The sequence below is a fragment of the Mustela erminea genome, chromosome 19 (genome assembly GCF_009829155.1).
Source record: "Mustela erminea isolate mMusErm1 chromosome 19, mMusErm1.Pri, whole genome shotgun sequence".
NCBI lineage: Eukaryota > Metazoa > Chordata > Mammalia > Carnivora > Mustelidae > Mustela > Mustela erminea.
Window position 1 is genome coordinate 1,033,783 of NC_045632.1, and position 14,307 is coordinate 1,048,089.

At 50.2% G+C, this 14,307-nt stretch overlaps 1 protein-coding gene across 5 annotated transcripts; it reads right to left on the minus strand.

Annotated features, from left to right (window-relative positions):
• Window positions 1-1,318: 1,318 nt before the first annotated feature.
• PLAUR (plasminogen activator, urokinase receptor) lies at window positions 1,319-13,528 on the minus strand. Of its 5 annotated transcripts, none has more exons than XM_032325725.1 (7): window positions 13,337-13,527; window positions 11,670-11,780; window positions 10,422-10,565; window positions 5,209-5,301; window positions 4,469-4,603; window positions 2,993-3,139; window positions 1,319-1,838 (listed from the first exon to the last, which is right to left on the minus strand). In XM_032325725.1, exons 1-7 carry the CDS (start codon window positions 13,392-13,394, stop codon window positions 1,618-1,620), a joined length of 909 nt encoding a protein of 302 aa, XP_032181616.1. In that variant the 5' UTR covers window positions 13,395-13,527; the 3' UTR covers window positions 1,319-1,617. The 5 variants fall into 5 exon arrangements, with proteins under 5 accessions (XP_032181616.1, XP_032181615.1, XP_032181618.1 ...); XM_032325724.1 differs by having other exon boundaries at window positions 5,209-5,367; window positions 13,337-13,525; XM_032325727.1 differs by lacking the exon at window positions 13,337-13,527 and adding an exon at window positions 12,559-13,312 and having other exon boundaries at window positions 5,209-5,367.
• Between the last annotated feature and the right edge of the window lie 779 nt (window positions 13,529-14,307).

The following is a 14,307-nucleotide window of genomic DNA, read 5'->3' on the forward strand; positions in this document are numbered from 1 at the left end:
CAAAACTCTGAGCGAATACATTTCTGTTGCCGGAAGCCCCCTAGTATGAAAGTTGGTAGTGACTATGGCGGTCCCGGAAAACTGAAGACAGCCAGGCTTCCCGACGCTCCTGTGTGTTACATCTGGTGGGGGTGTGACGTCTAGGGCCGCCCCTTCACCCACTTGTCTGGTGTCTGGGCTGAGATGGATGGAACATCTGGGGCTCTCTCCCCATGTGGCATCCATGCCTGAGTAGTGTGGGCGTCCCCAGAGCACGACAGTCTCTCTGCGCAGGATTGCGACATGGCAGCTGGCTTCCCCAGAGCCAGTTTCTTAAAGCCTCCTGGAACGTGCCATGGCATAACTTCCACCACATTCTATTGGTCAAAGCAGTCCCAGAGCCACTCATGTTCGAGAGGCAGAGACACTGAGCCCACCTCTTGAAGCGCCGTGGTGACCCTATGTTAATGTGATTTGAGGAGGTCCTAAAAAGAAACCTGTCCCTTGCCTGCCCCCATATACCATGGAAGATGTCTTATCCTTTTCTTCATTAGCCATAGGGTCCTGGGGAACGTAATATGGTCTCTTTGGGCTTGCCTCAGCAAATCAGAGGAAACATGAATTCTTCAATATTGTGCCCCAAGAGTGTCAAGGAAACGAGAGTTGTCTTTTTTATTTAAAAAAATTTTTTTAAAGATTTTATTTAATTTATTTGACAGACAGAGATCACAAGTAGACAGAGAGAGAGAGAGGAGGAAGCAGGCTCCCCGCTGAGCAGAAAGCCCAATGCGGGGCTCTATCTCAGGACTCCAGGATCATGACCTGAGTCGAAGGCAGAGCCTTTAACCCACTGAGCCACCCAGGTGCCCCAGAGAGTTGTCTTTTTCTCAGTCAGTCTGAAGGCATCCTAGGACAAAGAGCCCTGCCTTTATCTCCTGCCAGGGCAGTCATCAGAGGAAGGGTAGTCCTGTCTGATTCCTCAGTGGAGGGCCCCTAGGGAGTTCTGGCCATCAGATTATCCCTCCCATTCATCTGAGGGTCTCAGAGCCCCTTAGGAAATGCAGATGCCTCTCCCTGGAACAACAGAGCAGTCTTGACCTTTGGAGCTTGGGAGGAGAGACAGGAAGGTTAGTGCTTGGATGAGTGAATTGGAGCCCAGAAACAGATGTGGAGGTAGCTTAGGATGGAAGCCCATGGACAACTGCTCCCAAGGGTGGGGCCCTAAATGCTAGGGTCCTACAATGTGACAACTAATTCCAGGAGCTGGATGAAAGATGCCTCCCCATTCATCCTCCCAAAGAGAGATGCTACAGAGTAGAGAAGATAAGGCCTTCCTCAGTTCACTGGTACAAAAATCTTTATTTAAGTATAAAATATTAAATAAAACAAATATTAATTAATAATAACAACAATGGTACAAAAACGCTAACATAACAAGACCTCTCCTGCTGGCCTGCAGTCTTTCTCCAGCTTTTCTCCTCTGGTTCTCCAACTCTGTGAGACAGCTGGGAAAATTGAGACCCAGAGAGAACAGTACACTGGCCTGAGGTAACACAGCAAGTCTGAAGGGCTGGGAGCTAAGGGGAGGGCAAAGGGCTCCCCTGGATCCAGCCAGGGTAGGGGGAGTGTATGAGGGGGTCAGGTCCAGAGAAGAGTGCCTCCCCATAGTCTGGCGGTTATAAGCAGGGTGGTGGTGAGGCTGAGGTGGGCAGGACCAAGCCGGGGAGCACTGTTACAACCGGTTCCAGTACAGCATGAGACGTTGAGATGGGTCAGGCTGAAGGCTTCAGCCACATGGAGACTCTGGCACCATGAGGGGGTCGCGCAGCCTCGTACTGTGTAGATGGGGTTGCCCAGCCCTGAGGAGAGAGAAGACTGCTTGAGACTCCCAGCTCCTGGGGCTGGGTCTGCAGTGCTCACTGGGTGACCTGCCACCTGGTGGTGGATGCTACCTGAAGAAAGCAGCAGTTTCAAGTGCGGTCCCCCAGACCCTTCTTGGGGGAACCCAGAAGTAAAAATAATTCTAATAATGCTAAAGCATCATTCGACTTTTCCACTCGTGTGAGTGTACAGCGGGGGGTGGGGGGTTCCAGAAACCCTGGGACGTGTGAGCTTGCAGCCAACTGAATGCAGAAGCCGATATGAGGATCCAGCTGTCTTCTATTAAGCCAGACGTGAAACAGATTTGCAGAATGGTAGAACAACGCCAGTCTTCTTGTTAAATGTTTTCATTTTGGAAAATATCATTTTTTTAAGTAAAAAATATGTTATGTTCATATGGAATGAGGTTTTATTTTATGTTTTTATTTTAAATCAATTTCTTTTAGAATAAATTAATAGGGGTGCCTGGGTGGATCGGTCTGTTAAGTGTCCAACTCTTGGTTATGGTCTCAGGGTCATGAGATCAAGCCACGAGTCCGGCTTCACGCTGAAGCCTGCTTAAGATTCTCTCTTTCCCCCACTCGCCCCCCCCCAAAAAAAAAGAAAAAGAAAAGATTCTCTCTCTCCCTCTCCCCATTCCCCACTCACGGGGTCTCCCACTTTCTAAAAACATAAATAACAAATAAATTAATAATTTACATCTTAAAATATCTCATTTTTAACTTCTAACGCAGTAAATATCTATAACTATAACTGACATAAGTAATAATTTTTAAGAGCATGAAGGAATTCCTGGATGAAAAAGTTTGAGAACCATTGGAACAGACGAGACGAGCCCCGTATGGCCCAGGATGGAAGCCCGCCATGGCCACAGGAAGTCCCACCCCCCTTTTGGGAAGCCGCACCCCCTCGTGGAAGTCGCCCCGCCCCCCCCCCCCCCCCCGGAAAGTCCACATTTCTGTGGCTGGAACGCCCATTTCTTAACGAAGTCCCAATTCCTGAGGACACTTGGCACCCTCTTGAAGTAAGTCCTACCTTCTCCACAGGTAGACCCAGCTCCGTGAAGTCCACCTGTGGCCCACAACCCTCCCCGGCAACAAGCATTCTCTCCCGTCCTCCTAGAAGGGCTCACCATTAGTGCCCGTGGCTTCCAGACATTGATTCATGGGGCCTTGGCAGGCGGTCAGGGAAGACTCGTCCACCGAACATCCATGGGTGCTGTTTCCCTCACAGCTGTAACACTGGAGGCCATTCAGAGGCAGGTTTTGAAGCTCCACGACTTGGGAGAAGACAAGTGACACAAAAATCAAGGAAATTAGTATGGGGGTGCGGGCAGGTGAGGTGAAGGCTGTCCTTCCCTGTCCTACCTCCCCTAAAACTGTCACCTCGCAGCCTGAGATGTCATGGAGCCACCTTGTGGTCAGGATTGGAACAGCACTCTTTTGGTGGTTGGGGGGGTGATTTTTTCTTTCTTTAAGCTTTAATTTATTTGAGATCTATCTCAAATAAGAGTGGGAGAGAGAGCACAGACCAGGGCGTAGAAGGAGAGGGAGAAGCAGACTCCCGCTGAGAAAGGAGCCAGATGCGGGACTCAATCCCAGGACCCTAAGGTCATGACCTGAGCCAAAGGCAGATGATTGACTGACTGAGCCACCCAGGCGCCCCTTCTGGGGGATTCTTTATTGTACCACCTCACCGCCCCTCCTGAGCCCCTATCTGATCCTATGTGGCAAGCAGCTGTGGAAGAGGGAACCGTCCCTGCTCTACAGCACTTACCACTTAGAGCTACACTGTCCAACTGTCCAACGTGGTAGCCACTAGGCACTGCGGCGGTTTACATTTATGCTGAAATGAATTTGTATTCATGAAAACTCAAAATTCAGTTCACATTTCAAGTGCACAATAGCCATATGAGTCAGTGGCTACCATATTGGACAGTATGGATAGAGAACGTTTCTATCACCGTGGAAAGTTCCATTGGACAGTATTGGTTTATAGAGACAGAATAACACGAAGGAGCGAGATTATAGTGGCGGGGAGGGACAAGGGATGTTTCCCTGCGGACGGTACTTTAAAGCTGAAACCTAACGAATGAGAAGCAGCCAGCCAGATAAACTCTTGGGGAAGATGTGTTCCTGGTGAAGGGTACTGGTTGTGCAAAGGCCATGAGGCAGGATGGAGTTTGGCAGTTGCAGAAACTCAGCGTAGACCACAAGACAGACGGATGCCAGATTACATAGGGCCTGGGATGGTCTTTGGATTTTATTCTGAGAGCAAGGAAGAGTTGCTGGAGTGCCTGAAAAAGGACAGTGACGTGCTCTGGTTTACATTTGTAAGAAGTCACTCTTGCTGTGTTGAGCACTGGCTGTAGCAGGCAGGTGTGGAAAGGGGGACCGGTGGCATGGACCATGAGCATGAAAGGATTCAAGGAAGTATAAAGCGTGGGTCTTTGGTAAAAGTTGGATGGGCACATCGAATTTCCACAGAAACCTTCTTTGAGGAGGGGTTTTCACAGGAGACAGACACCTAGAGAGGAGCGGCCACAGCCCGGGTACACCTCCCTGCCCTGACCCCAGGTCATACACTGCATGGGTCCCCTGCCCCTCACCTGAGCCCCCGTTGCATTTGGTGGTGTTGCAGCACTGCAGGAAGTGGAAGGTGTGGTGGTTGTGAAAGCCGGTGGGGCCCGGGCAGCCCGGAAGGTTGCCACAGCCGCGGGTGTGGTGCTCATCCCTTGGACTGCCTGTGGGGGTCAGAGGAGAGAGGTCAGGTTGTTCAGGGGCTGAGACTGGCTTTGCCCACCACCACTGCAGTCATCTGTTCATTTCCTGCCTCACTGCTCATTATAGTACCTTCATTTCATTTGGGGCAGCCATATATCTAGGCCAAAAAAAAAAAAAACCCCAAAAACCAAAACCAAACACATTTTCCAGCTTCCATAGGTATAATCATGTGGCTAAGTTCTGGCCAATGTGATATAAATAGAAAGGTTTTATGGGACTTCAAGAAAGGAGAACCCTCACAAAAGGAGGGGATTCTGTTTTTTGTTCCTTTTCCTCTTTCTCCTTCCTGGAACTTGGACATGAGATTTGAAGCCATGTTGGACTATGTTGGACTATGAGGCAATCTTCAGAATGGAAGCAATATACAAGATATGAGAAAGCATCTGGGTTCCTGGTGACTGTAGAATTGTCCAAGTGGCCCAGGACTTCCTATCACTAGACTTTTTGTGTGTGAGGGCCCTAACTTTCCACCTTTAAGTCCTTGTTATTCTGGGGTCATTGTTAAGGGCAGCCTTGGGGAGAAGCAATGTCTTGGGGGAGGAGGTGCTGTGAGGTTGGAGCTCACCTTCCAGGCTCCGGTGGGTCACCACTTCCACACACTGTTCTGTAGGGCTGCGGCACTGTAGGCTCTGATCCCAGCCCCTCTCACAGCTCAGATCTGAGGAGGCGCAGGAAACACATTCGAGGTAACGGTTTCGGGTTCGGGGAAAGGTGGAAGTCCGACCTGTTTGGGGAGGGGCAGGAGGATGACTCCATGGGGAGAGTTCTGGAATTCTAGCTCCCTTGAAGACTCACCGTAGCATCAATTCCTCCTTATCTCACTTTCAGCCGATCATCAAAGCCCTGCCCATCCCACCTCCTGAATCTTTCTAGCATCCATCCCCTCCTTTCCAGCCCCATGACCAGGTCAGAACTCCTTCAATGCCAGGTTCCTCTCTGGCCTCCTGGTTTCCACCCTTACCCCCCAGCCCTACCCAGTGCATCCCCAGATGGCCCTAGAAAGATGTTTCTTTTTCTTCTTTTTTAAAAAATTAACATGCAATGTATTATTTGTTTCAGGGGTACAGGTCTGTGAATCATCAGTCTTACACAATTCACAGCGCTCACCATAGCACATCCCCTCCCCAGTGTCCATCCCCCAGCCACCCCATCCCTCCCACTTCCTCCCCTCCAGCAGCCCTCAGTTTGTTTCCTGAGATTAAGAGTCTCTTATGCTTATGGTTTGTCTCCCTCTCTGGTTTCGTCTTGTTTCATATTTCCTTCCCTTCCCCTGTGATTCTCTGTCTTGTTTTCCTCATATCAGTGAGATCATATGATAATTTTCTCTGATTGACTTATTTTGCTTAACATAATACCCTCTAGTTCCATCCATGTCACTGCAAATGGCAAGATTTTTGGTTTTTTGATGGCTGCATAATATTCCATTGTGTGTGTGTGTGTGTGTGTGTGTGTACACATACCACATCTTCTTTATCCATTCATCTGTTGACGGATATCTAGGCTCTTAGAAGGATGTTTCTAATATTTAAATCTGGCCCTGCCTGTGCTCTGTTCAAAATCTCTTCGTGGCTCCCCAGTGCCTTCAGAATAAAATCCAAGCTACTCCATGTGGCATTCAATGTCCACCAATCTGGGTCTGTGCCACCTCTCCTGCCTCACCTTCCTCCACTAGCCCCTCAGACTCTACTCCCTCTGACTTCCCACAGCCCCTGAATGTGCATGTTGACGGGCATCCAGCCTTTCTAGAATGCACTCCCTTGCTCCCTTGGCTCCCTACTTTCCTCATCTGCTCCTACTAATTCTTCGGGCATCATCTCAAATCTCACCTCCTCTAAGAAGTCCTCCCTGACCTCCCAGACTGGATCAGTGTGCCCCTTGGGGCGCCCCAACCCCAGCCACACCCACTCTGGGTCATCCCTGTCTGCCTGGACTCTGAGCCCCAGGAGGTAGAGCCAGAGCTGTCTCAATCATTACTGTGTCCAACACCACCAGCACAGGGCCAGAGCCAGAGAAGACATTCAGTAAATATTTGTTAAATAAATGAATGAAGATTGTTTAAAACCCTGCTATTGTTCTCTGTGGTAGCCAACCTCTGAGACGGCCCCCGGTGACCCCCGCTTCCTGGCACGCACGCACAAAGAATAGGGCTGACCTGTGTAACTAATGGGATATTGTGGAAATGATGGTGTATGACTCCTGCACTAGGTCATAAAAGGCATCACAACTTCTTCCTGGCTCTCTCTTGGATTACTTGGTCTGGAGGGCGTCCAGCTGTCATGTGGCTAGAACATTCAAACACCCCATGGTGAGGTCTATGTGGCAAGGAACGAGGCCTTTGTCCAAGCCACAGGAGGGGTCCATCCATGTGAGTAAAGCTCCCCTGGGAGCCTTGGAATGACGACAGCTCCGCTGGCGTCTTGACTGTAACCTCATGAAAGATCCAGAACCACCACCTTAAGCCACTTCCAGACTCTTCAGAATCTGATTTTCAGAAACTTTGTGAAATAATACCTGCTCATTTTTGTTTTTAAGATTTGGGACAATCTGTGATGAGGTGATAGGTAATTAATGCACTACCCGATGTGTCAAGGATCCAAGCCTGTCTTGATTAATCTGTGATCACACTGCCTCTCGCACCTCCTAGTCCAGGCCAAGGGGGTGAATTATTTGCCCTTGGAAACACTAGAGTTCCCTGGCCAGGCCTTGGCTCACTCAGACCATTCTGAAGCCTGGCATGCCCTCCCCTTCCTGACCCCAAATACCCAAGTTGAGTTGGGGCCAAGTACTACATGAGGGAGAGGGCTTGTCTCAGCCACTCCCTCAACTCAGGCCAGCTGCTGGAATTAGGCGAATCATTTACGTCCAAGGCCAAATCTTCCCCAACCCTAAAGAAAAATAATTAAAATGTCCCAACAACTCATGTCTTCTCACACGAACTTCCACGAAAAGGAAACATGGAGTGCCGTCACTGCCATTATACCATCCTTGGGTCCCCTCATGAATTCTACTTCTTATGCTGCTCTTCTAAATGTGGGTGATCTTCGGGGTTCTGTCGCAGGCTCTTTTCATTTCACATGGAGCACATTCTCTCCCATGGGATGTTATCTGTTGACTTGGCTTCATTTCCACGTGTCGGCTGGAAACTCACTGCAGGCAGGACTTCTCTCTGAGCTCCACGCCTGTACACCCAGCTGCCTCTGGAGAGGCCCCCTGACCATCCCTCAAACACCTGCATCTCTACCTGCCCCGAAGGAAGTTCTCCATCTTCTCTAAACTAGTCCTTCTCTCCTCAATTCTATATTTGTCATGTGGTCCCATTCAGTCCCCCACGGCAGAAACCTGGCAGGTTCCTTGATCCTCCACATCTAGGCACCATTCTGGAGACTTCTACTGCCTGTCTTCTCATTGTCTAATCCTTTTGCCCCACTGCTTCTGGTCTCTATGAAGCACATCTATCAAGTTCTTAATTCCAGTCACTATGCTGTGTTTCCTGTTTGACTCTTAAAAAACAAAAACAAAAACAAAAACGGACTCCACATTTCTGCCAAAGTTTATCCTTTCCTCTATTTTTTTGGACTATATGGATCATGGCTATTTTAAATTTCTCTGTCTAATAACTCCACTATCTGAATCATTCTAAGTTTCTACTGTTGGATTTGTCTCTAGGGGTCCTGTTAATTGGTCCTTTCAATTTTCTTTTGGGTACCTTGTAAGTTTTGATTAGATGCCAGATACCACAATGAGAATTTGGAAAGGCTCTAAATAATGTTATTTTCTTCCCAAGAAGGTTAGGTTTTCTTCTTGCTGAATATGAGATGTAGGCATCTTTAGGGGGGGTCTCTTTCAGTTTTGCCCTTACGCCTAGGGTATGGTCTCAGAGTTAAGTGTGGTGTGGTTACCAAGTCCTCTCTCTCCAACCTGGCAACTTTGTTTTCCCCAGCATCATATGCCTGCCGGAATTCTCGTTCAGTTCTGTAGATTCCCAGATACTATTTTCTGCTGAGTTTCTTGGAGTCCCACCCCATGCACGTACAGCTTGCCAATAACTTAAAGGAAATCTGCAGATCTGGGGACTCCCTTTTCTGTGGTGCTATACGTTTCCGGACTCTACCTCTCATTTTCCAGACGCTCTGGCAGCCCTAGACTCTATCTAACCCTGGCTTCTCCATCTAGCAAAGGTATCTCTTATTTGGGTTTTATTTCCCCTTCACAGTGTGAATTAGAAAGTGCACTCCAGGATAAAGCAAACAAAGAAAAACTCAACCCTTTTATGACCTCCCCCTGTTGCCCATAGGGTCTATATTCCTCACCATAACCTGGAAAGCCCTGTGTAATGTGACCCTGCCAATTTCACCAGCTCCTCTGTTTTTTCTTTCCTCCAGCCATACCACTTTCAGCCACGTTTGGGCCTTGGTGTCCACTGCTTTTCCTAGAAAACTCTTTCCACTGTTTTTTTTTTTTTTCCCCACAGTTTGACTCCTGCTCTTTTCTCAAGATCCAGCTTATCTGTTGCTTCCTGGAGGAAAACTTCCTTGACCTGAGTCCAGTGTCTCTCCGAGGGTCCCACAGCCCCTACTCTTCATTCATGCCAGCCCTGATCACTCTGGCTGCTGTTTCCCTTATCTCAGTCCTGAAAATTCTGGACTGTACTTCCTGACCACAGCTCTGAGCCCTCTAAGACCAGAGGTCTCATGGTCCTGACCCTTCTGCTTCTGCTTCCCCATCCTGGCTCTGACTATAATTGGAGGAGTCACTGTTTGGTGTTGGGTCCGTCACCCCCACTCACCCCACTGACTGTAAGCCCATGGTAAGGCCCCAAAGCTGTCTTGGTCACTTCTGTATCCCCAGGATCATGCAAATACAGAATGTGATTTAACCAACTATCCCAGTAACCACAGGTGGGGTAAAAATGGCCTGAGAAATGGGGGCTGTTATCACTTTACCACTTACTAAATTACTGAATTGACAGTGGCTGCCCCAAGCTTGGTGGTGGACCCCTGACCACTCCCAACTCTCTATAGAGCCCTATGTCTCCAAGATCCATCAGCTAAAGAGGGGGCTCCAGGAGGGTTCTGATTGGTCAATGCCTTGACTGATGTTAAATCTTCTGAATATTGGGGCACCTGGGTGGCTCAGTGGGTTGGGCCTCTGCCTTCGGTTCAGGTCATGATCTCAGGGTCCTGGGATTGAGCCCCACATCGGGCTCTCTGCTCAGCGGGGAGCCTGCTTCCCCCTCTCTCTGACTGCCTCTCTGCCTACTTGTGATCCCTGTCTGTTGAATAAATAAAGAAAAAATCTTTAAAAAGTTTTTTTCTGAATATTATCTATGATTAGAAGAGTTACTTAGACTCGACTATCAGTGCTTTCCTAAAGCACATCTAACAGAAAGCTGAAGCCAGTGTCCCTTCTCTTGGCACTTCCTTAAAAATCAACATCTGAGTCAGTCTCCGCCAACAGACAGACGCAAAGTCTGGGGTCAGCATGGATGAATGAGAAAGAGGGCTGACGTAGGTGGTCTGCTCAGTGACCTCACTGGGATTGGCCTGGCCTTAACCAACTTCCTTCCTCACCAGGCTCTGAAAGAGGAAACTGCACGCACGACCATGCAACACGGAGCCGTGACTTCCCACCCTCTCCCGCGGGAATTGGAGAACCTGAGCCTTTTCAAGTCTTTTTCTTAAATCGGCATTTGCGAGAAGGGGCTGGTGGGATGTGGTGGGATGGGACCAGGAGAATGACGGGTGACGAGTCAGGGAGGATGAGGGCTGCCCAACTCACCAGGGCTGGGTTGGTTGCACAAGTCGGTAGCACAAAGGGCCTCTGTAAGAGTGATGATCTGCGTGCCTGTCCGATAGCTCATGGTCCTGTTGCTCTTCTCGGGGTGGGCACAGCCTCTCTCCACCACCTCCAGCTCTTCACCTCCTGGGAGGAATGCATCTTTGTCACCCCAAAGGCTCCCCTGGGCCCAAAAAGCCCGACGCTCCCGGTCCTAAGGTCACCCACTTCCAGGGCTGATCCCTGCCAGGCCTCCTCTCTTGGGGTCCAGCTGTCTCCCCTCCTCACTCTCCCACCACGGCGAGCCTGTTCTCTCTTAGTGACCGCATTATTGCCGAGGCTGTCTGGATCCATCTATCTCTCCCTCCCAGCTGAGTGATTTTAGCAGGGAGATCCCTCTAACAGGAATTTTCAAAGGCAAATATTACAGGCTTGCCAAAAAGCACAAGAGAATGATGCAATAAGTACTGTGCATTCATCACCAAATTTTATAAACTATTAGAAAATTTTGCTCTATTTGTTTCAGATATATTTTTTTAAAGAATTTAAAACTTAAAAGACAGAGTTCTGCTGCTCTGTCCCTGCTCACTCCCCCAAATCCCATTCCCCTTATGCCCTGTCCAGAAGCAACCACTGGCACAGGTAATTCTCACACTGGGGACACATAACAATGTATACTATTATTTATTTCTACACTATTTATTGTATATTATTATAGACTATTTATAGTAAAAGGTATCATACACTGAAACATGCTTTTCTCCCCCTTTCAACCTGGATTTTTGAGATGTGTCCACTTGAATACCTACAGCTTAAGTTCCTTCATTTAAACTGCCGTGAGGCATTCCACTGTGTGATTATACCATAATGTTTCTCCTCCACTGATGACTAACCTGTATCACAAACATAACGGCCAAAAACATTCTTATACCTGTGTCTAAGGTTCTTCTGTTTTGGTTTTTTTTTTCCTAGAAGTTGAACTGCCTCCTGGAGGGTATGCTGATCGTTATCTGTACTAGATTTTGCTAAATTGCTCTGTCCGGTGGATGCACGAATTTATCCCCATTAACAGGGGCTGTAGCTCCAAATCCTCATCCATCCCACCTTGTCGGATTTTCAAAAAAGTTTGTTTATCTGATGGGTATGAAATAGGGTCCATTTGTCTTTTTCTTTTGCATTTCCCTGATTGCTGGTGAAATAAGGTTTCTTGGTCGCTTGAGTTCCCTGTGGTGGTATAGGTGGGGAGCTCACCTTCCCATATGCGCAAGGTCGTGGTCCTGCAGAGGTCCTGGCCACGGGCACACTCTTCCACCTGGCACTTCCCGGTCCTCCCACACAGCAGGCACTGCAGGCTCCAGGAGGCTGGGGGGTGGGGGCGGGGAGAGGGAGGAGAGGAGAGATTGTTATAGCTTCCAGTGGGGGATCCCCCCCTTCATGCCACAGTATCAGGACCAAGTCTCCACGCCTTGTGCATTCAGGTTCGTGCTCCACATTCTGTCCGCCCTTCGGTTCCAGCACGGGCTTTGGGTCAGCAGAACTTCCGGTTTATCTCTAACCTCACATTTTACCTATACCCCATACGCCAAAATTCTATCTCCTCCCACAATCCTTCCCTAAAGTCCCGCCCTGGCTTATTTTCCTTTGAATTGTGTATCAGTGCCGGGCCCATCCTGAGTCCAATCCCCACCCTCTCCGTCCATCTGGATATTCTAACCCAGCTCCCATTTACTTCCCTTCCCCCATTCCACCGGCCCTTGGTCTATCCTGCTTCGCAAGCTCTCCTACGGGCGTTCCACCCTCACCTGATCTACAGGTGATCTTTACCCCACTTCCTGGTGATCCCCACTGACTATACCCCCTATTAATGCCCCCAGACTCTACCCCTTTCCATAGCCTCTCCCCAACATTCTCTCCCCTCCCAAGAGTCCAGGCCAAAGTTTTAACTTCACCCATGAGGTCTCGGGAAGTTCTGACCCCAATTGCAGGAGCCTCCCCCAAGGTTCTCTCCCCGCCCACCAGCTCTTCCCGAGGTTCTAGCCCCGCCCACTAGCCCCTCCTGTGGTCATAAATTTGCCCGCTCCCCCCGCCCCAACACCTTTACCTGCCTCCCCGGCCTACCCTGCTGGGGTCCATTCCCCACCCCAAATTCGCAGTCTCCTGGAGTCATTACTCTTTCTCGGCCGTGAAAGATCCGGAGACCGTTCCGGGTTATTCATGGTTGAGCCGCCCCGCAAGCCCCTGTTCCCCGCCCCGCCCTGACTCAGTTCCTTCTTCGTTTCCTCTGGCTTTTCAACCCTCTCCCGCACGTTTCCTAGGAAAGGAGTTGAGCAGGTAGCTGGGGGGTAGTGAAAGAGAAGCGTCCTCCGGGGACAAGGCCTGGATCCCCAGCCCCTGTTTCTGCGATGGTCCGCCTCTCTATTTAGATCTTGTAAAACGAGGCTCGCTGCTCCCTGTCTTTCAAGGGGCTGGGTCGGTGCGGGGGGTGGCGGGGAGCCCCGCGCGAGTGGAGAGAGCGATGGGACGCGCCCGCGAGGCCAGAATCCCACTTAATCCAGGACTGGATGGAGGTTACCGCTCTGAACCTGTTTCCTTCTCCGTGAAACAGGGCTGAATGCTTCTGCCTGTCCAGTTTGAAATTGCAGGGAAGGGGCTTGGAGGAGCGCCCGAAATGAAGAGCGCACTCCACGGTGGCTGCTGTTCAGTGCCTTCGCTCCACTCTTACTTCCTGAGCACCTACTGCTTGCCAGGTACTCTGCTGTGTGGGGCTGCAGACGGCTGAAGGATCGCTACGTGAGGGGGAGGGCTGGGGACTGAGCCCCCTCCTCCCACTCCTCCAGCTCCGAGCCCCCCGCCCCTCCCCTCTTCTCTGTGTTCAGGACCCAGTTCCCCGCGCAGGTGTTTGGGTGTCCAGTCCCTACCCGGAACGCAGGTCTGAACCAAGAGCAGCAGCAGCGGCAGCAGCCTCGGGCGGCCCATGTCTGGCAGCAGATACCGTCCGTGTGGCTCCCTGCACCTCTCAGTCTGGCCCGGGGAAGGAGACAGTTTTGTGCCCCCGGGGCTCCTCCCAGAGAGTTTGCGAAAGAGCGAGTCAGCCCCAGATGCGTGGGTGCTTCCACCTCCCCGCCCTTGACCCCTCCTCCTCAAAAACTTCCTTTGCCGGGGCGCGGCCAGGAGGGGGGGGGGGTCGGCTCCGCTCTGACTCATGTAGCCGCTGTCAAAGCTGTCTCCAGGCTGCCAGGGTGCAAACTCAGTGGCCTTCCACAGCTCACTTCCCAGAGCCAGAGTCCCAGCCAGAGGCAGGGCCTGCTGATGGACACCCTGCAGCGCCAAGCGAAGTCCTTGCAGCAGAGGCTGGCCTCGGATACAGACAGCACCAAGCGGTGACTGCAACAGACACATCTTCCTAGAGCTGCCCAGGGTCGCAGGGACGAAGATCGTACAGATGCCACAGGGGCTGGTAAGCTAACAGCAGTCCGGACCAGCCCCTGTGGCCTTTAGCAGCTGGTGCTGAGCATTCCCCCCACCTTCCTGTACTAGTATAATTGAAATAAAATATATTTTGTTGTGTCAAAAAAAATACACACACACACATACACCAAATTCTAATTCTCCCTCCCCCTGCTGTGGGACCTTGGGGGAAGGACCTCTGCTCTCTGGTTAATATTTGTCCTGATAGACTCAAAGAGGGAGACAAACCATAAGAGACCCTGAACTCGAGGAAAAAAACTGAGCGTTGCTGGAGGAAAGACGGGGTAACTGGGTGACGGGCTTCATTAAGGAGGGCACCTGATGTGATGAGCACTGCATGTTGTATGCAACTGACCAAACACTGAACTCTACCTCTGAAGTAATAATACACTGTATGTTAATCAATTGCATTTAAATAAAA